Raw genomic sequence first — 23,533 nt, 5'->3', positions numbered from 1 at the left:
AAGTAGCCTTTGGTTTTATTAATTTTCTTTATTGTTTTCTTGTATTCAGTTTCATTTATTTATGATTTAAATTTTTAATCATTTCTTTTCTTCTGCTTCCTATGGGCTTATTTTACTTTGGTGAACTAATGAAAAAAAATTATAAAATACTGTTCCAAAATCCAGAAGTAACAGAAATATAGAGAAAATGACTATAATAGGTGTTAACATCGATGTGAAAAAATAAAGCAACACCAAGAAAACTGAAAATGCACAGACCTGACAACTCAGTAATTTGATTTGTTTGTAGAAAAACTCTTGGGCATTTTCTTCAGAACACGTGTATGTGAATACTAGTAATATTGCTTATGAAGAAAATTTTCTGCTGCACTAACATCTATTAACATTAAAATGGATAAACCAAGAGAGTTCTATACATGTAGTGCAAATAAATGTTCTGTAGACTCAAATATCAACATAAGTGAATTTTAGTGACACAACTTTGAGTCAAGATAAAAGCAAGTCATGAAATAACACATTGAGTATGACTGTCTTTACACATGATCAAAATATGCCAATCTAAGCAATAGACTGTAATGTGCATGTATATTAATCTATAAAGAAAATCCTTTATATGAATCCTATAAAAGAATGATAAATACAAAATTCAGGATAGTGGTTAGGTTACCTATGGGAAGGAGATGTAAAGACATGGGATTGGGAAGAAACACTCAGGGACTTCACTGGTGTGGATGATCCATTTCTTAGGCTGGTGGTGGTACAGCGATGTTCCTTTGTTCTTATTCTTCATACCACAGGTGCCTAATACATATATGCATGTGTGAATAGATATGTACTTTCATATTTGAAATATTTAGTGAAATAATTTAATGACACTAATCCAGAAAGGTTACAATAGGGGAAGAGTAAAGTGAAAACCTGGATACGAATACTATATAATCCTTGAATGACTTCTAACGTAAAAAACAGGGAAAAGGTAGGAATACCTCAGGAGATTCAATGAAAAGGTTTATTTTGTTTAAAGTTGCAAGATACTACGACATATTTTCTGATGAGATCTGATCATACAGGAAGAGAAAGCAGTAAGGATACAGTAGAGATATCAATTTCTAGAATAGATGACAGTTGAAGAATCTAGTGCACAAGTAGAGAGGTTGGCATTACTTGGATCCCAAGGACTGTTCATCCATAGTAAGAGAAAATTCAGATTTTAAGGGAAGAGATACACATTTCGCGGTGACGGTGGAGAAGCTATTTTCCATTTATTTGTGATTAAAGGAAATAACAAATCCCTACAGCACCCATTCTAAATTCAGTACTTATATTCAAAAATGTAATAGTTTAATTTCTGGTACAGATTAACTCTAGATGAAGATTTTACCTTCCAACATTCATCTCCAGGAGGAGACACGATAAAAGCTATGACACTTGCTCTTAGCAACATGGTTATTTAGATATTCTGTCTAGACAATCAACAAAAAGGCAACTAAGTTCTGGATAAAATATACCTTTTGGTGCATTCCTAGACTTTTGAAAAATGGAAGACATTTCTACATTTCTAAAAATAGAAGAAGGAAAAATTATTATCTAGACGATGGGCTGGCAAATGACACCCCTTGGGCCAAATCTACATTTCCACTTGCTTTATAAATAAAATTGTATTTTAACAAAGTGACACATTCATGTGTTTGTGTGTTGTCTATGGCTGCTTTTAAGCTACAAATAAAGAGTTGAATATTTGCAACAGTGATGATATTGTCTGCAAAATTGGAAATATTTACTATCTGGCCCTTTGCTGAAAAACAATAGTTGCAGGAATATTCCAAAGAATTGATGTATGCTCAGCATCCATTTTCCCCATTAACCTCTTACACCACGGGACATTTGTTACATGTTAATGAACCAGTGTTGATGCATTATTATTAACTAAAGTCTATACCTTATCAGAATTATATGAGTTTTTACCTAATTCCTTTCCTGTCCCAGGATCCCATCCAGGGTACTACGTCACACATAGGAGTCATGCCTCTCCAGACTCCTCCTGACTATGATAATTTCTTAGACTTTTCCATTCTCGATGACCTTGACAAAACTGAGGAGTGCTGATCAGGTATTTTTCATACTGTCCTTCTGTTTAGGTTTATTTGATGTTTTTTCCATGGTTATGCAATGGTTACAGAGTTTTTTGGGAGAAAGGTCAGGGAGATAAAGAGCCATTTCCATTGTACATCAAAGGTGTTTACTATCAACATTAACTTATCACTGAAGACATTAACTTTGAGTTAACTTTGAGTCGCTGGCTGAGGTCCTGCGTGCCAGGTTTCTCCACTGTAAAGTTACACTTCCCTCCCCACCCTATTCCTCACTTTTACACTCTTTAGAAGGAAGTCACTCTGTGAATCCCACACTTAAGGGATGGAATGGAGTTATACATAATCAGTTGGAATTCTTCTGTATGTGATACTTTTATATTCTCCCCCGCTTATTTATTCAATCATTCATGTCAGTTTATACCATTTATATCAATATTTATATCAGCATGGATTCATGAATGTTTATTTTATATGCTGAGTTATAATCCAGATCTATTTTGTTGTTGTTGACCAAACTGGATTCTCAGGTATTTTAGCCATATAAAGGAACTCTCTTGTATGGTTCAAATTATGTGCAATTGCAACCATCATAAACAAATGTTTACTGAGTACTTCCTAGTCTTTTCATGGCATCAATCAGTCAGTCAACAAGCATTATATTTCTTAGTATCTAGCAGTTGGCCTGAAGGCATTTTTCTAGAGATTGAAGCATTGGGAAACCTTAAACACCAAGGTAACCAGAAATCTTTAGCTTTCCTGGAAGCACAGAATCAAAGCTATAGCAGCGACCCCTGTGTACCCCACCACATGATGCTCCCCAAGGTTCTCACTCTGTCACACACAGACTTTAAACCCAGCTCAGGGAAGATGCCAAGATATCTCAGAGGGCTTGTGGTTTCTATCTGAATTTTAAGCTAGATCTCAGCCCCCTTCCTCCTCCAAGGAAGTTACAGAAATTTCTGGACAAGTTGTGGAGAAATGGGATTGGTTTAAATGTCAATCAGCCTACTTTGGAATACTTTGGTTCACTAAACATTAAAGTCAGAGAGATACATGGGTTTACTCTTGTTTAGTTATATGTGGGCAACATCAGCTATGAGTTTTACAAAGTATAACATTTTAAAAAATATTATACACTATAATGTTAAATTAAAAAAATGACAAAATGGGCTTTTAAGGAATAAATAGCAATTATTTCCTTTAGAGATTGAGATTCTAATTACCACCCCAGTCCCAAGAAAATCTTAATAGCTTATAAGACTCTCCAATTTTTGTATAATTCATAATGATGTTATACTAAAAAAATAGCTTTGATTCTGAAAAATCATAATCATTGAACAGGGGGCTAAGAATTCCCTAGACTTTTCTCCAAAGAGTAAGAAAACATATGTCAATTTCTCCCTAGATTTGACATTTGAGTTTAGGAATTAAGGATGTCATATTCTACTAAACACTCATAGTGAATTTTTTATCATCTTATGTGTCCTCTGATGTAGAGAAAGGAAGAACTAACTACTACAATAAACATACTATAGAAAATAATGATCAGTAGAGTACAGGAAAATAGGAGACAGAAGCCAAAACAGCATTATTTAAATAAAAAGCAGTAATTCTTCTTCTTTTCTTTTGTTTTTATTTTATTTTTCTGGTAAATATCACATTCTTTAAGACTTTAGTTTACAGAGGTTACATTCATTACATTGCATATTGGACAGAAGAAATGCTAAAGCATAAATATTTTAAACTGGCTGAAGACATTCAAGCATAAATAACACTCATTGGGATTACTTATAGACATCTGGAAAACAGTACTGTCATGCCACAAATTTACGTTAAACTAAGGTAAATTCCAAATTAAGCCATTCTGCAGAAAGTGAAAGAAAATAGGGAGGAAATAATAGGTCTAGTTAAGCCCTATGTCTTTTTATTTTTTAACTTCTTTCTGCCAAAGTTTTCAAAGTCCATGTGCAGTTATTAATATATATGCATTTATGTATATACGTGTATATGCATAGACTAAGTGGACTAATAAATGGAAAAACATAAACCGTAAAATTAAAGACTTTAGAATGCTTGGTTATTTTTAAAGAGACTAACAACTTGGATGATTTGTGTGCTCCTACATAATTCGTATAGGTTATAGATTCATGTGATACTTGTCAAAAAGAAAAAAAGTTAAAAAGATAACAGCTGGGAAAAAAATCTTGCTTGCATTTTTATATGGAGATCTCAATAGTCATGTGAACCTGACCATCCTCCTTCACATGACTCATTCTCTACCAATTTAAAATAAAAGAGGAGGAATGATGAGAAGAAAACTTTAATCTCAGATATGTTAAGAAAACTCTTTTCAAATCTCATTTCGTGGTTTTAATGTGGACCCCTTCATTTGCTGCTTGTAGTGCATGTCAAATTTCTCATTCAGGGCTACTGTAAAGTGATTCTTCCAGTCTCCTGCCACCCCTGTAGCAAAAGAGATGAAACAGTAAATATTATGTATTCCAGCCAGAATAATGAAATTTTCTAATATTTACTGCTTTCTTTAACACCTAATTAAATTTTATTTTCTTGTAATCCTCACTTATAGAAATAAAATATACACTATAAATACTATATATTCAAGAGTGCAAAGAAGGATTTGTTATGATTATTTAAAAAATACAGCCAATTTCTTATTTGATTCTTCCCTCTTATAACATTTCACTTAACATTTCTTCTCCAATTCCTCTGAAATGTTGGTGCCCCTAAGATGACATCCACATTTTACCCACTCCAGAGATACTAAATTTGCTTTCATGCTGATAACATTAATATCCAGACTCACTTCTTCATATCCAACTGCTTCCCTGATGTGGCCACTTGGATTCCATATGAGTATCTCAAATTCAACTAGTTCAAAAGTAAGTTAATTTTCTTCCTTACCAAATTGCATTTTATTTGTGTACTTTTCCCTAACCTGGTTAATGGCCACACCAAGTACCCATGTGTAAACTTCGAAGATGACCCTCAACCATAATATCTAATTATTTAATCACATTCAGACTTTCTTCATATCCATTTCATCCTCTCCATTTCTGCTGCTACCGGCAGTGAGAGACGCTCCTCAGCGTTTCCCACCTATGTTGTTAAATGTTTAGCAGGCCCTTCTATTTTGCTTTCTATCATATCCAACCCTCCCCTGACAGAAGTCACCTTGTATTGTTTAATTAATTAATTAATTAATTAATTAATTAATTAATAATAGAGGAGATGCTGAGGATTGAACACAGAATCTTGTGCAGGCTAAGCATGTGCTCCAGAGCTTGAGCTATACCCTCTTCCCTCATCTTGAATTTTAAATTAGTCAGTGGTTCACTTGATCCCTTAGCTCAAGGAGCTCTAAATTTTCCTAGTGAAAAAATCAAAAAGCAGAAGATATCAATATCTTGTAATAACCTTTAACGAAAAAGAATATGAAAACAAATGTATGTATATGCATGACTGGGACATCATGCTGTACACCAGAAATTGACTCATTGTAACTGACTATACTTCAATTGAAAAAAAATTTGTAATTAAAAAAAAGCAGAGGAAAGCAAATGTGTGTCTTGAAAATCAGGTAGGGTCTGAGGGCATAGCAGTGTGGAACCCTTTCTAAGCATGGCAGTTATTTTAAACTCATTGTTTTATCTCAAAAATATACGGAGACATTATGGAAAAAGAAGCTGATGTAGTCTGAGGTGTAAATAATTTAAATTTAATCTGCATGTGAACTCTTTTCAGGGTTACCCTGTTTTCACCCAGTGGCAGTTTTATTACTTCAATTATTAAAAAAAATTCCTACCTCAACAGCAATTTGTCAAAGAAAATGAAATTTATTCTGTTTTTGCTTCATATATCAGTAAAATTGGATGTCCTCATCCTCTATATATCCTACATGCCTTTGGATTTATAAACTGACTTGACCTGATCAGACCACGCCTCTTCCCAAAAGATGTCACCTCATTGTATTTTGATATTTTTGCTAAACGGAGCTGTATTTGTCACTAAGTGCTTTGAAACTTAGTCTTTTTTAAAACAGCCTTATTGAGGTATGATTAATATACATAAAACTATACACATTTAATGTGTACAGGTTGATAAGTTTGGGCATTTGCCATTTAGTCTTGAAAAACATGTCCACCACTTAGTTGAGGAAAAGCTGACTAATTGTTCTGAGCTTGTTTCCTCATCTCAACATGAGATAATAATAGAAGTTCCTCTTAAGTCTTATATTAAAATTTTTTTAAAAATCAGAATTTACAATTTATATCATGTGCATGATGCAGCAGCAAGGCACAAAGACTTAATAAATACTAGCTAGTAGAGTGTGGTATCCTTGCTAGTGCTAAGGCTGGGGTGGCTGCTGTTCTTTCTTAACATAATTTGCTGCATATACTAAATATTCAACAAGTAACAGTAACTTATTAGTGGTATTAGTAGTAGTGCTAGTATCATATGCTTCTGCAGAACTGGTAACTCAATCGAGTGTTCACATGAGAATCAGCTCTGAAGAAAACAAGCTGGATCGACAGGCAAGAACAGACTTTCATAGATGTTTGCCTGTAACGATTTCAACTTGTGACTTTCTGTAGCAGTGGAGGCAAGTAATGGGACCATCTCACCCTTTCTCATGAAGGGAGACACTTTATGGTTCATGACCTCCTCCGGCAGTGTTGTGTAATTGGTAGATGGGTTGTTCTTCATCTCTTGGAATGTAGTATGTCTTACAATCTTGGCCAAAAGCTCCTCTGATATTTTCCTTCCCAGAAATTTTACCACTTTCAGCACCTCTTTCCTGATATTCTAGGAAGAAAAAAAAATTTGAACACTCAATTACTAAAAGTGAATATATTACTATGTGGATAAAAAAGAACACAGAAAGAAAACCTTCCCCTGCCCCCCTGCTGATATTTTAATTAGGTTTCTAGTGAGGAAAAGTTTTCTTGCAGAAGTGGTATTTTTGAACTTCTCTAAGCATGGTTTCCCTCATTCATAAAATGGACAAAAAAGAACTTTCAAATATTGTTAGAACACTTAATGGGATGATATTTATAAAACATTTATTTTAGTCCTCCGTGCATAGTAGTACATACTCAGTAAATACTATCTATGAATATAAATATATATTCTCAAAGACTATAGTCCCCTGTGACAGATCAAGTTTTGGGTTGAAAATATGCAGACAGCTTTCATTTTTCTTTTAATTTATTGATGTAACTAGCAAGAAGCAAAGGAACCTGAATGATTAAGAAAAGGTGTAAATAGTCAAATATTCAACATGGAACATCAGATGTTTATGAACCATAGCTACAAACATTCCCATCAATTGTCACTTCTATAGGGTACCCAATTACTCAGCTTAATCATTCAACGCAACTATTCTCAATACCAACTATAATGCTATTGCAATGTGTAGTTCCCTCCACACAGAATGTATAGTTCCCTCTAATTCTCTGTCCTACCAGTTACAGTTGCTATCAAACTTCAGCTTAAGTATCACTTCCTTTGGGATGATTTCCTTGACAGCTCCAATTTGAGTTAGATAACCCAATTTTTGCCCCCTAAATTCCCATATAAATCTATTGTGCCATATCTTTATTCTCATATATTTTTATTTACTTGTCTGTTTTCCATAAGAAAAAGATAGTGTCTCTACACACACGGTTAATGTTTTTTTCTCTTTCTACTTGATACATTGCAGAAATAAGAGAAAGTTTATTTATTTATACTTCTGCTCCTTATTAATTCAAATAGAGGAGAAACTTAAACATGACCATTATTGACCAAAATAGGCAGTAAATGGACATGGACAATTTGGGAGGGTGAAATGGTTGGATTAACTAATAAAATTTTGTTTGTGTGCCTTTTAAATTTACTGTTTTCAATATCCTAGTTAAGAACACAGGTTTAGATGTTATAGTAAACTATAGACTATGGCTGTTTCTCATTCAAATTTGTTCTTTGTTAAATTCTCTAAAGGAATAATAATTCTGTTTCTAATATTTATAATTTTATTGTAAATATGTCCCCATCAAGACAACTCTAGAATTACTGCCACAAGAATTTTAATAATTGTGCAAAGATGTGAACAAGACATGGATATCAACTGCTTTCTTGGTGCTAATAAAGAATGAGAGAAGATAAGACATTTTTCATCTCTTAGTAAAGAGACCCAGTATTTTTTCCACCTTCAAAAAATTATTTGATATGTACTCATATGTGCTTTAAAGAATATACATGAATATAGCACTCATTACCTATTACCCAGTGCATGCAATAGAGCAGTCATAATTTGTTGAGTTCTTCCATTTGCAAGTTTCCAAGTGTATTCTTTTCACTCTCCATTCCCATTTCCACAAACAACAACAAAAATTAACTTACTATCCTTAACTGATCTAATCAATCCTGTGCTTTACTCTGTAGACTTGAAGCTCATGTATGTGTTCCTAGACAACATAAGGTTTGGTTTTACACAGTTGATGTGCACAGTTGAAGTTTACTCCTTTTCACTGCAATATAATATTTAATAGTAGAATAATAATTTATATCATGCACTGATTCTTAAGTATAAGTGTATTTGGGTTGTTTTCAATTTTTATGGTCATGGAGAATGCTGCCTTGAAGATTGTTGTATATGAAACCTAATACACACAAGCCAGTATTTCTCAAGAGCATATATCTACAAGTGGAATTTCTGGATCTTAAGTTACATGCATGTTTGCCCTTCCTAGGTAATGGCAAGTTGTTTCCATGGTGTTTATATCTTTTTATATTCTTATCAGAATTGTTACTTCTCATTAATCCACATCGTGGCTAGTATATATCATTGTCAGACTTTTTAATTGTTGTCAGTCTGGTGGATGTGAAATGGCATCTCATAGTAATTCCCCATTCCCCTGGTTATTTACTATTAATTAATTAATTAATTAATTAATTTATTTATTTATTTATTATTGAGTTATAGTGAATTTACAATGTTATATCAATTTCTGGTATACAGCACAATTCTTCAGTCATACATGAATATACATATGTGCATTTACATATTCTTTTTCACCCTGAGCTACTACAAGATATTGAATATATTTCCCTGTGCTATACAGTATAAACTTGTTTATCTATTTTATATATTTGAATTACTGTGATTACTGACAAAGGTAGGAAAAAAACTAGATTATGAAGAAATTGGGAGAAATTTTCAGTATTGCTGTGCCAGAATTCTCTTTACTCTCTCCTTCTGGAAGTTTGAGTTGATATATGTGGGACCTCATTTCTCTATCCTATATATACATTACTCTCTAAAAATATTCTATTTATCTTACTGTGGTACATTCTATGTAATTTACTCAGCCTCATCTTCCACATTACTAATTCACTATTTAGCCATGTCCTATCTGTTATTTAAATCATCTTTTAATTTTCTAATTTTAATTTTCAAAAATTATTTTCAAAATTCTATTGCCTTTTTTCAAATCTGATTTGTCAATTTTAGCAATCTCTTGTCTCTCTGTAAAATTTTTAATTTCTTTTATTTCTTTAAACATCTGAAGGATAGTTATTTTATGGTCCTTGTCTGATAATGCCAGCATCTATAGATTTGGAAACCAGTTGACTCTTCTTGCCCATTGCGATTCCCTCTGTGTGTGTGTGTTGTTGTTGTTGTTGTTGTTGTTGTTGTTGTTGTTGTTTTGTCTTATGACAAGTTTTATCTTTGGTAATTTCTTGAGACGTGGGTTTGAATGCATTCATTTACAGGTTTTTACTTACTAGCTTCAAATCTTTGCTAAAGTATCTGAGTTATTGTAACTTTTGGAGTTGGCTGCATCATTTACCTAAAGGCCAAATTTTGTGTCTTCAGTGTTGTCATATGTTAACATTTAGAGAATTACTAAGTTGCCATAAGTTTTAAGTTTCTTACCTCCTGCATGTCTTCATAGAAAAGAAATAGCACTTGTGGATTCTTTCTCTTTTCCCACCAAGCTTTTGTGTGTTTATACCAGGAACCGTAAGGAACTAAAATTAGAGACAAAAACAATGTGAGGACATAGTATCATCTCTATACAACTTGAAAATGAATGTTCAAACAACAGTAGCAACAAAGAAATATAAATAAATGATCATGGAATGAAAACTAGAGATCAGCTGCACATCTTAGGAAAATTTCTCCAGAGCAACGAGGCAAAGTATGTTGAATAATCTATACACAGAAATATATCCTTGACTTTCATTATTATGATGTGTATTATGACTCAGAGGAAAAGTGAAGGAAGTCTCCCATCCATTTGATTCAGAGCATATGACAGCATTTTTGAAACTGGTGTGTGTGTGTGTGTGTGTGTGTGTGTGTGTGTCTGTATTTGTAAAACCAGATTATTAGTGAAAGGAGTTGAGTTAGTGGAACTATCCATGTAGTTATGATCAGAATTCAGCCCAGGTCATAAATTTACCATATACAAACTAGCTTTGCAACTGAAGCTAGCAACTGTATGATTTTTTTATTACTCTATTTACAGTTTAAATGGTAAGGTATGTTCTCTTTGGGACCCTTACTGTCATTCTTACTCTAAAAACTTAGAAGTGTTTGGAGGTGATGTAGTAATGCCAAATGATGTTTCTTCCTTTTGCTTCCCTAATCTTCTCTCACATAATACCAAGTGTTTCTCCCAGTAACAAGCTGACATGATAACATAATGATGTTTGAGTCAAGGTAGTCTGCTTCTCATTAAATCAGTTCATACCTCTTCTATATTTGACCCTCTTGACAATGCATTTATTTATTTAAGTACAGTTGACTGAAAATACTATAGTAGTTTCAGATATATGACATAGCAATCCAATATTTTAATAGATTACACAACATAAAGTTATTATAAAATATTGACTATATTCTCTGTGTGGCTCCCTGTGATTTATTTTATGACTAGTAGTTTGTACCTCTTAATCCCCTTCATCTATTTTGCCCCTTCCCCCATCCCTCTCCCCTGTAGTAAAAGCTAGTTTGTTCTCTGTATCTGTAGGTGGGAATGTTTCTGCCTTGTTATATTTGTTTCTTTACAGAAAAAAGTCATATAATGATTTTTATAATATTCTTATTCATCCACTTGCAGAGGTACGGTGTTATCTTTCTCTGCCTTATAAGGCAGGTTTTGATGATCTTGAAGCATATATTTTATTGCTGATGCTTTAGCATAACATTTTCCAAAACATAACAACAAGCATAAAGCACATATAACTACACCTTTATTGAGTTGCCATTAAATCTTGTCAATATAAAAATGGCATTATTATCCGTTTTCCTTACAATTATTACTACAGGATCAGAATAGCCATCTTCAGTTAATACAAGACTCTCCCAAAGCCTTTCTTTCTCAAATCTGAATACTCAGTTGCTTTAGTCTGGAGTTAAATAAAAAGGCAAAATTTCTCAGAATTTCTGCTCAAGTCATTCTTCTACTGTTCTGAGAAATCTAGTTGAATTAGTCAGACTGTACCGTGGGTATAATGAGTAAGCACTTGGTAGATATTCAGACTTCTTTGTGAATTTTGGCCCATGTGGTATCTGAAATTTTTCTTAGAAACAAATGAACCCTCTCTCCTTTATCCTTTTCCCTCTTCTTCAGTGGAGTTGTGATAACACACTGTGAAATAATTCTCTAATGAAAAGAGAAGAGAAGGAGGACTGGACACACACATGTCTGTATACTTATTTGTAGGCATTGAAATGGAGTGTCCAGATTCTGCAATTTACCTTCGGAAACTCTGCTTGCTCTGAAGTTCAAGGGCTTCTAGAACTTCTAGATTTTCATTATAAATCAAGGAAAATAACAGACCAGAACAGACAACAAAAATTTTTGGTCAGAGATGCCACTTGTATAATTTACCTTGAAAGAATTCAGAGAAAAGAAACCATTCTTACCTTCTCCATCCATGAATTTCTCCACAAAATCTTGAAAAGAACCAGGATCTGGATTAACAGTTACCATCAGAAAGAAAAAATAGTAAGAAACAACCACATCCTTGGCATTCCGGCAAACGTAGATGATCTAAGGGAATGAAATCATATATTAAATCACCTAATATTTTTCAAACATAGACTGATCAAGATTTAAAACAGAAATGTTTATGTTTTCAACTATAAATGTAACACAATTTATTGTAGAAAATGTATAAAATATGTAAAATTATGAAGAAGAAACTCCTTCAACAATCTGAAGTGACAGTATCTTTTGTATTACTGTTCAATGTTATTTCTGACTTTTCATTTTTATGGCATTTTCACATACTACTTCATTTGAGTTTCTCAAATATTCTTGATATAAATTGGGCAAAACAGATTATTATCCCCAATTAAAGGTGAAGAAACTGAACTGAAGCTGAGTCAGAATACATTGTTAAGAATAAATCAATGAGAGTAAATGATTTGGTAAATCATTCAGTCAACAGTAAAGTCCTCTGGTCTTCATCATTCTGCATAATAACTTTTTTAAAAAGTCCTATCACTTGAAGAAAAAAATATGTTTATGAAGTCTTTTTAAATGCACATTGATACCAGTGAAAAAGTATAATCTTCATTCACAGGTTGTTGAGTTTCCATTTTATATAGAGAGGGAAAGTCAGTAACCAGGAAGCGGTGGTCTTAGATGTTAGTTCTGGCACTTGGCTCTACCATCTTGTGCAAAGCACCCATCATTTTGGACCTGAATTTTCTATCTGCTAAACAAATGAGTTGGGTCAGATCTCTATGGTCTTTTCTAGGTCTGATGTTCAATGGTGCAGGACAAGATCTACAAAAGTAAACTGCATATCTCCATGGTCTTCTGTCCTCGGGCACCTGAGCAGTGCTATCGGGAGAGGCTGCTTTGACTCGCCGCTCTTCACTGGGTATGATTAGGCTCACTAACTTGTCTTACTCAGGGTTCTACATTTTAAAACAATTTTAAAGAAACCTTTTTGTATATTCTAAGAAGTATGGTTTTCATTGCTATGGTCCCACTATAGAAAGCTCCAACTACTACAGGAAAAAAAAAAAAGTGAACTTTCTTTTCTTATCAAAGCTATCATTAGCCATATCAAACTTTTCCAAATTATTTACAACTCTCCCCCGTCCTTTTTGCCTGTTAGTTGAAAGGAACTCTTGGTTGTTACATCCACAAATTTACTTCGTTGTTTTCAGCCTTTTCCTTTATTCATGCTATTCTCTCTGTCTTGAATATTCTCTGCATCTCAAAATACTATCCATATTTAAAGCTTGGCTCCGGGTACTCCAAGAAGCTTTTTATTCTCCAAAATGAGGGGTGGGAGGAAGCAGAAGCCTCCTTCTTCTCCTAAACTTCCATTAGTTTATCTTATCTCCTTTTTGAAAGGTCCTTTCACTGCACGTGCTCTTCCTGCCTTCAACGAAAATCTAAGTCTTCTCCGGCAGCTCTCCCAAGTCTAAATTTCTAGTTTGCCCACAATTCACTTGGGATCATAATCTATTTAAAAATCCTACACTTGAAAAACCCCTGATCCTGTATTCACACTTCTCCCAGTGGAAGCCATGTTTAAGCTTGTCCTCACTCCCTTGCTTTAATTGAAGATTTGAACACCTGCCTCATAGTATTACTCTCCATTCCAAACCTTTCAATCATGTTGTATAATTTTAGTGTCTGTGTGCCTGACCTTTCCAATTCTATAGGTTTTTGTGGTCATTGATCACTACCTCTATGTTACTTCAGCTAGCCACTTCTTTAACCAAACTTTGAAATTGTCAGAACCCTAAAGATTCTGAAGCCTTATCCTTGAACACCATGTTTTTTTCCCAAGTTCTGTTTCTCTTTTCTTTCTTATCAGGAATATACCTCATCTGCAATAAAATTCAGGGCCTCAAGTTTATTGGCCTCAATTGTTTCTTTTATCTGTTAACCTATTCCTTTTTTTTTTTCACTTTCTTCATTTTTAGCACTTAAAGTTTCTAGTCCAACACTCCAAACACAATTTTACTAATAGTCTCTATCCATCTGTCTTCTTGTCCCCCAGTAAAACACCCTGGAAATACTCAGGATGTGAATCTATCCAACTGTCTCTTACTCTTTGATGATCTCTGAGATAATAAGCAGTTTTATGAAGACTGAGGCTATTATAAAGGTATATTATCTATTTTCACTTAAGAAGTAAAGAGATAACATCAAGACTACATCACATTCTCCAAAGGGAAAACAATGTAACTTGGCCAAATCTCTTGAAAAAAATGGGAATGACACATTTTCTGGAAGATACATAAATAGTATTAATTAAAGAGAGAGTCTTTATGTGTGGAATGATTTCAGCAAGATGTATGTTGTCTTTCTAGGATTGCTTATGATAAGAGCAAACAAACAAAAAACATTGACATCTTCAAAATTTTGCAAAGGAGATCTCCAGAAAATGTCTTCTATGCCATGTTTCATCAGAGTACAAAATGGAAATGTTTCATGTCTCTAACTGATTCCCTTTTTTGTCAGTAGGGACTACATACAGTACCTTAGTATCTCATATATTTAGGGTGAGTCACATTGTGTCCTAATAAAGCTAATAAGTTCTTAAGGAACAACTTCAGTCCTCCAAGACAATGTTTTGCCTGTACTCTAGGATTACATGTATCATTCTTTCGAAAAAGCAAAATTGATCGTAACAACCAGTAGCTCAATATATCTGTAACTCCTCATTATCGTCCAAGTAGAGCCCAAACTTCCTAACTTGGCCTCAGTATCTGTTGTAATTGAACCCAGCTTATCTTCCTTCACTTTGCCAGCCAATATGGGCACTCAGCCTTCCAGCTGAATTGAACTGGCTCCACATCCCACCTGGGGTTGCCTCTGGGAATGTATAGACCACTCCCACGCATCCTTTCTACATCAGCTGAGATGTTACTTGTTCCTGGATGTTTTCCCTGCCCTCAATCCCTGGGCTAGAATTCTTCTCTTCTGTGACTTATGGCACCTCTGGTATTGTCTATTTATTTGTCCCTTTCCCCTTGTGGTCCATGTGTGTCCATGAAGACAAGAATTGCATGTGCCTTGTCAATTGTTATATTGCCAGCATATGATACACACTCAGTAAATAATTATTGTATTAGCTTTTTTTATTTATCCTTGTCTAGTTCATTTGCATGCTTCACAATGCCAAGCATAATAGTTTGCAAAAAAGAGTATATTCAATACAATCACTAATAACAAATACAAAAGTATCTACCATATATTATTTATAATATGCTAGGTGCTATGTTAAGCACTTTACAAGCATTATTTCAGTTAATCTCTAAATAAGTCTATGAGGAATTCTATTATTATTCTTTTACAGATAAGGAAACTGAAGCTTAGAGAGAATCACCTCTGGAGTTGGAACTAAAATCTAGACAATACTGACTATGATCCACATTTTTAAAATGCCTATAGATTCAGTGAAGGAATTTTTTTTTTTTTTTTTTTTTTTTTTTTTTTTTTTTGGTGGGGAAAGGTAATTAGATTTACTCACTTATTTATTCTTAGAGGAAGTAGTAGGGATTGAACCCACGACCTATGCATGCTAAGCAGGCACTCTACTACTTGAACTACACCCCCCCCACTAGTGAAGGAGTAAATACACAAGTGTGTATGAGACACAGTTGGAGGGAAGGGTGTAGCTCAGTGGTAGATCTCATGTTCAGCATGCACTGGTACCTGGTTTCAATCCCCAGTACCTCCATTATAAGCAAAACAAACAAACAAACCTACCTAATTACCTCCCCTCAATAAAAATTTTAAAAAATTTTAAAGGTATTATATATTTTTAAAAAGACACAGTTAAGATGTTACCTAACTTCATCATTCTAAAATTTCTTTGAATTAGATGAAGTTCTGGGAACACTTGACTCTGTTTACCTTACAGTTCTTTTCCCAAAATGAGGCTGGAAGAAGCTCAAGTGGCAGATGAGACTTCACTATTCTGGGAGATGCCATCTGTTTTAATTGCTGTACTCCTAATTTATACAAAAACAAAAAAACAAAAGTTAGACAACTTTGAAAATTACAAATGTTTATATGGATTTTTGTAGATTTTAAAACATAGAAGTAACTATATATTCTTTATTGTGGTCATAATAATAACACATACTCACTGTGACAGAAGTTTAGCTAAAGAAAATTATAGAGAAAAAAATAGATCAAATAAAATTTCAGCACTTTGAAAAATCGTTATTAACATTTTGGTAAGCAGCCTTTCATATAAATATACCTATATGCCCAGCCTCACAGCCATCCAAATGCCATACACACAGAGGAAATTTTTCCTATCTTCCAATTACATTTTTCTCAATATATTATACTGACATTGCAATGTCAAAAAACACATGACATCATAACATGTTTAATGATCTCATAGTGTTATTATACTACTTTTAACTTCTTTTGTTGGTTAATATTTATACTGTTTCTAATGTTATATGACATTAAAAGAATCTGTGATAGATATCTTTTTGCATATATCCTTGAAAAATTTATGGCTATTTTCCTAGTGTTTAAAGTATCCCATAGAGACAGAAATGCTCACATATTACTAGGTTCTGCTGAACGAATGTGAGAACTATACCATAAACTCGATCAAGATTTAAATTTCAGTTTACACTCTTTCCTATGTAGAAGACATAATACTAATTGTCTCACTTTTGCTTGCAGCCTTTTTCTTGCACCATTTACATCCACACATTAAAATATATGTATATAGCTTTTAAAATTAACTGAGCATTACCATCGATCACATTTTCGGTTTTGCTTTCCAGGTAAGGAACTCGATTAAAAATGGCATCTTTCTTGCACTTTTCCACATCACCTTCGGTATAAATCATGCATACAATTTCACTAATCCATGTTGTGCCTGCAAAAAATTAAACAAATCTGAGTCTCCCACTGACCATGTGTGGCTGATGATGCAAGAAATGATGGATTTATAGTTGGATAAAGTAAGAAATTATCAATGCAGTATTACTTGAAAGGTGTCAGAATAGTCAGAGGACTCAAGAAATATTTACTTTATTTAATCTTATAAGATCCAAATGTAGCCTCAAAAAATAAGGATGAACATTATAGTAAGATACACCTGTGCTAGAAGTCTGAATTTGTCCATGATGAATTGTGCAAGCTGGAAACAGTTTTGGATCTAAATTTTACATCTGAAAAGTAAGGAGCTTTGATAAACAGATGACACACTCAAGCATGCTTTCAACCACAAATTTTCTGGATAGCTTCTTATGCCTCAGGTTGAGTCCTAGTTCAGAGTATATTGAAGAGAATAAATCTTGTCCTTGTCCTACAATGGTCAAAGACCTTCTGAAGAGTCAGAAACAATGCTCCATAATGACAGCACTTCTTTTTCCTTAAGGTGTTGTAACACAGGGGCACATGGATTTAAAGGACCACAAAGGAGGGACTTTGTGTGTTGCTGCTGTGCTGTTTCCACAAGAAATGCCCTCAAGAGATCATGATAATTGAGCATAATCTTAACAAATTATTGGTATAAACTCACCAGTTTTGTAAGGTAGGGAATGGTTCTACCAGAAGCACTCTTTTTTTTTTTTGATTTAACAGTCAGATACTCACAAATAGTAAAGTGATGAGGAAAAGACTTGGATACAGATTATAAAGCCTAATCAGAGCCTACCTAAAGGGATGGGTGGAGATGAGGCCTCAGAGGCAAGCAGACGCCAAGCAAAAAAAGGCTTGCAGTTCATACTGGAGTTCTAGTTGTTTTCTATAGGGTTTTAAATGGTGTTGACATCCATTAAGCAAGAAAGCAAGATTATCAAGGTTCTGTTTTTGAAGAATCCCTCTAGTGGCAGAATAAATAAAACAACAGAGTGAGGGCTCAGTAAGAAGGACAAGAGACCTGTGAGAGTCTGACTGTAGGGCATTATCCAAGAGACTGAGTGTGCAGAACCTCCAGACTGACTGAGTACACGGGGTGAAGAAGAAGGGAAACTGACTCTGGAGTAGTTCTCAGGTGTCCTCTTCAGATGACTGGTTTTGTGCTGGCATTAATTCAGACACGGAAGAAAAGTGGAGGAACACTTTAGAGTCAGAGTAGTCAAAGACATACATTAGTGTTTGACATATTCAAGTGTTAATTGGAACAACCAGACAGAGAAGTCAGGGCCAGATCTTTCGAATTTTAAACGCCTGTGATTGTAAGACTATGGAACTATGACGAATAGTTGATCTAATTTCAAGGGGAAAGGATGTTGCTTCAAAATAGAGTTTAGAGATAAACTTAAAAAAAAGAGGATCTGGTTAGCTGAAAAAGTGTTTTTTTTTTAATCTGTGACAATGGCTTATATTTTGTTTATACAACAATGATAATAATGACATAGGGTAAATACAGTGAATAGTTTTAAATTTTAGTTATGGTCTGTATTCATCCATCTATACTATATAATTTTCTAAAGTGGCCAGCAATGCCCATTTGTCAACGTGCTGCTCAGGTTGTAGGTACGGACTGTGGTCTTAAAGTAGATCTGTAATGCTCCACGTTTTCTATGTCTATATCAAAACTGTTACATCTGGCCTCACTTATTATATCGAGTGAGTGCGGGAGAAGTGAACAGCTTAATATTTGACAGCCAAGGTGCATCTGTCATTTCTAGGTGAAAAAGGGAACAACTTTGACATAATGAAGAGACTTACCAGATTTGGGATAAGTAACAATGACAAGGTCGTCAGGTCTTGCCTCAAATGTCTCCACATTATGCCAATTTTGGATAAATTCTTTATACAGTGGCATTCCACGGAGTCTGCCAAAGTAATCTGCATAGGCAGGTTTGGAAGAATTCATCATAAAATGGCACACTGAAAGAAGAAAGGAAAGTTGTCCACTTCATATGTACTTTATAATGTTTTAGCATTAATAACAGCCCTGTACACTGAGCTTCTCTGGGGTTTCTGGGATTCCTTAGCTGTTGAGCATGTCGGGTAAAGACATACTGGAGAAGTATGTAACATAGTCTTGGGGGAGTGGGTATAGCTCAGCAGTAAAGTGCATGGTGCATGCCTAGCATGCACAAGGTCTTGGGTTCAATCCCCAGTACTTCATTAACTAACTAAATAAATAAATAGATAAATCTAATTACCTCCCTCCCCGACAAAAAAAAAAACAAACACAAAAACATAGTGTTGGTACTTTAAGAGTTTCTAACCTTATTATTGAGATCATTATAATATACAGAAGAATAAGAAGTATAAAGCATAATTAAGTAAAATGTCTTAAAAATATGTACAAAATGTGATACATTTATATTAGCATACTTATGTATAATATTTGTACATAAAAAATTCCATGATCAATGTAAACAACAGAGCCTTTGATTTCTCTGTCAAAACTGGTGGGGCATATAAAAAGACTAAGAGATTCAGGAAATGCAGCAATATTTTGGCAAAGAATCACTTCAATTAATTCTGTATACATTAAATAACAATAAAGATTGATAGTGCCATTGGATAGCTATTGCCAGATATCAAAGTCAGAGCTTCTTTAGTTCCTGGATATGTTTCATTTAATGATAAAATTCAAGTGCTTGGTGAGTATATTAGAAAGAAGGTGAAATTCATGACAGTGTAATGGATACGTCTAAGACACAGATTCTTGAGGGTACAGAAGCTTCCTCTGTGACCCCTAGCATTACCTGTTTTTTTCTCTCTCACTTAATCGGTAAAGAAGTAGACACTCCCACCAAGTGACCTGTATGAAAATTATAAGGTTGAACAAGGTGATTATCATTGATAATTCATCTCCTGGTCCTATGGCAACTCATTTCATGTTCAGGGTTAGTCTTAGAATTTTTAATTAAGCAAACTTTCCTTTATTGGTTTTCAACTTCTTTCACTGCCTCCTCCCCCCGGCCCCCAGACTTTCCTCATTCTGAATTTGTGATACAACATCTCGACAAATGCTGTCCCTCTTTGATAGCTGCCTTACTGGATCACTCTTGTATCCACCCTTGCCCAGAATGCTGCCTGATGAGTTGTTACACACTCGTGCATTTGTGGCTGCTTTGGCTTTTACTGTCTTTTCCAGAAAGTTTGTAGAATAATAGGAGTGTCTTGGGGGCAATAGTTCTTTTAGCCACCAAATGAGTTTCCTTTAATGCAAAGAATCCCAAGGCATGAGAAATGCACTATAAAGAAGAAATTAAATTAGTAGATACTCTAACAAATGCATTAACACAAAGGATGAAATATTTGATGATAAAGTCTTACACAGATATCTCTTACAAATCAAGTAATTAGACCATTGACTTACACTGAAAACTTCTATAGTGTTTTCTGCACTATACTTCAAGCTGCACATTAGAGGTGAAAACTTCCAGATGTTGCAACTCTCCCTCACTCAGTCCCATTGATTCCATCTCCATCACTTCATTCTCTCTTCTAACTTTATGATCACTGGCCTAGTTTGGAAGTTCAGCTACTATTGACTGAACATGAAAACAGCCCTCCAACTGGACTTCTTGTGAAAAGGCCTATCTCCTCTTTCTACACCAGAGGAAAGGAAATGGTTGTTATTCAATAGACACTTAGTGCTAGACCTGAAAAGTTTTATTTTAAAATCTCACTTATATGTCATAAGGTTCTATCAAAAAGCGAACATCATTATCAATTAGGTTAAGTTTGTCCTGAAGGAGACTTCTTAAGGATGGACCCATGCTCGTCTTACACAAGGAATGATAAATATGCATACATTCATGCATTCATGTAAGCATGTATGTATAAATATACTCATTTTAAACAAATGATTGTTGAAAAATTTAAGCAATATAGAGAAAATGAAAGTGCTCAAAGAGAGTATTCCATTCTCAAGAAATGACCATTCCTAATAGTGTTGCATTTATGCTTCCAAATACTTAAATATATGTAAAATCTATATGCTTATGTATACAGTTTCATTTGTATTATATTTTATACCAATCTATATGATGTGAATATATTTAGTGTTGATACATAAATTCTATTTTTGTTTTTATAAACGACACATAGCAATCTATACTATGGATATAAGAGAGACAATATACTTCTTTATTGTTGGGAATTCCTGTTTTTCTGTTTTTTCCAGTGTAACTAGTACTGCAACAAATGTCATATCTTTTCACACTTACCTTTGCAGTGACAATGAATTTGCCAAAATAAAAGGTATATACGTGTAACATACTGGTTATTGCTTTTAACAAATCACTAAAAGAGTTACAGTAAAAGTTTGCACAGTATCTGAAATTGCCTATTTTCTCACTGCATCATCAGTACTGGAAATTATTTGTTATAATCTTTCATAATTGAATACATATTTTTAAAATCTGTATTTCATAGATATTTTATAATTTTTCATGTTTTCATGTTCCATATGTTTTTGGTTATTTTAATCACTTTGATCAGTTTTGCCCATCAAGAGGATTTTCTCCTGACTCATGTATAGCTAGTAACTTATTATTGATTTTCAGATTGAAGGTGTCAGGAGTTTTTCCCATCTTATATTGCTAGTAGTCTTTAACTTTTTTTATGGTTTGCACAGAAGCTTATTGTTCATACAATCTGCAGACAAAAACGTGTATGAGAAGCAACCCTTGCCCTGCCTGTTGATTCGTTTATTCACATGAACAGCTTGGTGTTCTGCCAAGTTTGTAAGAATTGCCTTATAGTCAACCGGCAGTAGCTGATTCATTATTAAACAGTTGGCTGACTTATGGCTGACTCTTCATGGTCAATTTTAACCCCAGATTTAAACTAGGTGGCAAATAATAAAGTCTTTTTTTGTTTGTTTAACTCCTTTTAGTTAATTATCTCATATCCCAATGGATAGATTCACCTCCAGCTGCTTTCTTCTTTCTCAAAGACATATTTCAGTTAACAACTGTCAGTTTCACTTCCTAACTGAGTGTGTAGGTTATTGTTTTCAGAATGCCAACAAAAATGATTAAACCTGTAATTCATAAATTCAATTAAAGGGAGAAATTTTTTTTCTTCTTTTCTTCCTCCTGGTTAGTTCTCTCTTCCCCCTTTTTCTTTCTCGCTTTCTCCATCCTCCCCTTCTCCACTCCCCTGTCTGCCTTTCACCCAGCAAGCACTCCCTGTGGGAGTGCTTGACTTGCCCCCAGGCGCAGTGTGAAGTGCTGGACACCAGGCGAAGGGCTCACTGAGGCCTCATCTTCTTGCACTGACCTGGATTTGAGCAGAGTGGCTGAAAGTGGAGAAAATCCATTCATACATTGTTCTATCTGGAACCCCAGCACTGTGTCACAAAGCAGATGCTCAAAAACCATCAATAAGTTCAATTACTTGATTGTTAGAGCAAATCTCTCTGGATTTTCCAGTTTCCACTGAGGACTCCTAGACAAGATGTGTGCGACTCTGCAGGTGGTCTACCTGCCAGCGACTTACCAAGGACTTGGAGTTCTGCTCTTATTTGTCTGGTGTCTCTCACTTAAAAGTAACAGTAATATGTGCAGGGCTCTGATAGTAATCCACTGCTTCTAACATATTTCACAGACGTAATCAGAAATCAGTCCACACTCTGTTTCTACTCTGCTTGCTTTGTTTTCTTATCAGTAAAATGGAGAGCATGTCCAACGTGCAGAAATTACAAAGCATCTAAGATACTGTAGTTTTATGTTAAAACCCTTTAAACAGCAAAGCATGATACAAATGCAAGATATTATTTTTAATGATAAACAAGTGATTTTAAAAGGCTTTACATACTTCACATTATTAAGTAACTAAAATATTGATTAAAAACTTTATTCTCTCTTTACAGCTTTGTAATATATAATTTACATTCTATATTTCCTGTATCTAAAATCTAAATATTCATGTCAGCAATGATAATAAGGATACAACCTGTCCAGGTGATCCTGTGAAAGACGCTGGGTGATCCAATTCAGTTTCCTTCAGATCCTCACTCAGGTTTCAAGCTGCAAGAAAAAGGATGAGAACTACTGTGCATTTGTAATGTTTCTGGTGAGCTTTTATTCTGAATGCCAGAGAAGGAGGCGGAGATTACTTCGTGGGGCTTGGCTTTCTGGAGTTCATGGTGCACCAGAGTAACACAAATATGGATTGATACCTGCAGATGCAGCTAGACCCACCACGTCATGTTTATCAATATAGTGCTGTAGAAATCCTCCTGCTATTTGTCATTCTTGGTTAATGATCAAATTTCTAAGTTTGCCAATAGCCATCAGTATGTTGAGGAGGAGGAGGGAGAGGAAGTGAACGCAAAGATAAGGGGAAAAAATGCAAGTAAGATGGAGCGAGACATAAGAGGGCTGGGATGAACCAGTCTCTTACTCCTTCATTGATGAGGAGTGTAATGCATAGGGTTGATTTTCAAAAGAATAACTCACTAGGGGAGTAAGAGGAGAGAAGAAAATGACAGAGGAGCAACAG

The 23,533-nt window shown here is 34.4% G+C and overlaps 1 protein-coding gene across 1 annotated transcript; it reads right to left on the bottom strand.

The window, feature by feature from the left end:
- Positions 1-3,703: 3,703 nt before the first annotated feature.
- SULT1E1 (sulfotransferase family 1E member 1) lies at positions 3,704-23,135 on the bottom strand. The gene is made up of 9 exons (XM_014562587.2): positions 22,985-23,135; positions 19,783-19,838; positions 18,788-18,949; positions 16,860-16,985; positions 15,995-16,092; positions 12,031-12,157; positions 10,033-10,127; positions 6,737-6,917; positions 3,704-4,556 (listed from the first exon to the last, which is right to left on the bottom strand). Exons 3-9 carry the CDS (start codon positions 18,936-18,938, stop codon positions 4,444-4,446), a joined length of 891 nt encoding a protein of 296 aa, XP_014418073.1. The 5' UTR covers positions 18,939-18,949; positions 19,783-19,838; positions 22,985-23,135; the 3' UTR covers positions 3,704-4,443.
- Positions 23,136-23,533: the final 398 nt, after the last annotated feature.

This window comes from Camelus ferus, chromosome 2 (assembly GCF_009834535.1).
Source record: "Camelus ferus isolate YT-003-E chromosome 2, BCGSAC_Cfer_1.0, whole genome shotgun sequence".
Taxonomy (NCBI): Eukaryota; Metazoa; Chordata; class Mammalia; order Artiodactyla; family Camelidae; genus Camelus; species Camelus ferus.
This window is presented reverse-complemented; position numbering and strand designations above follow the sequence as displayed.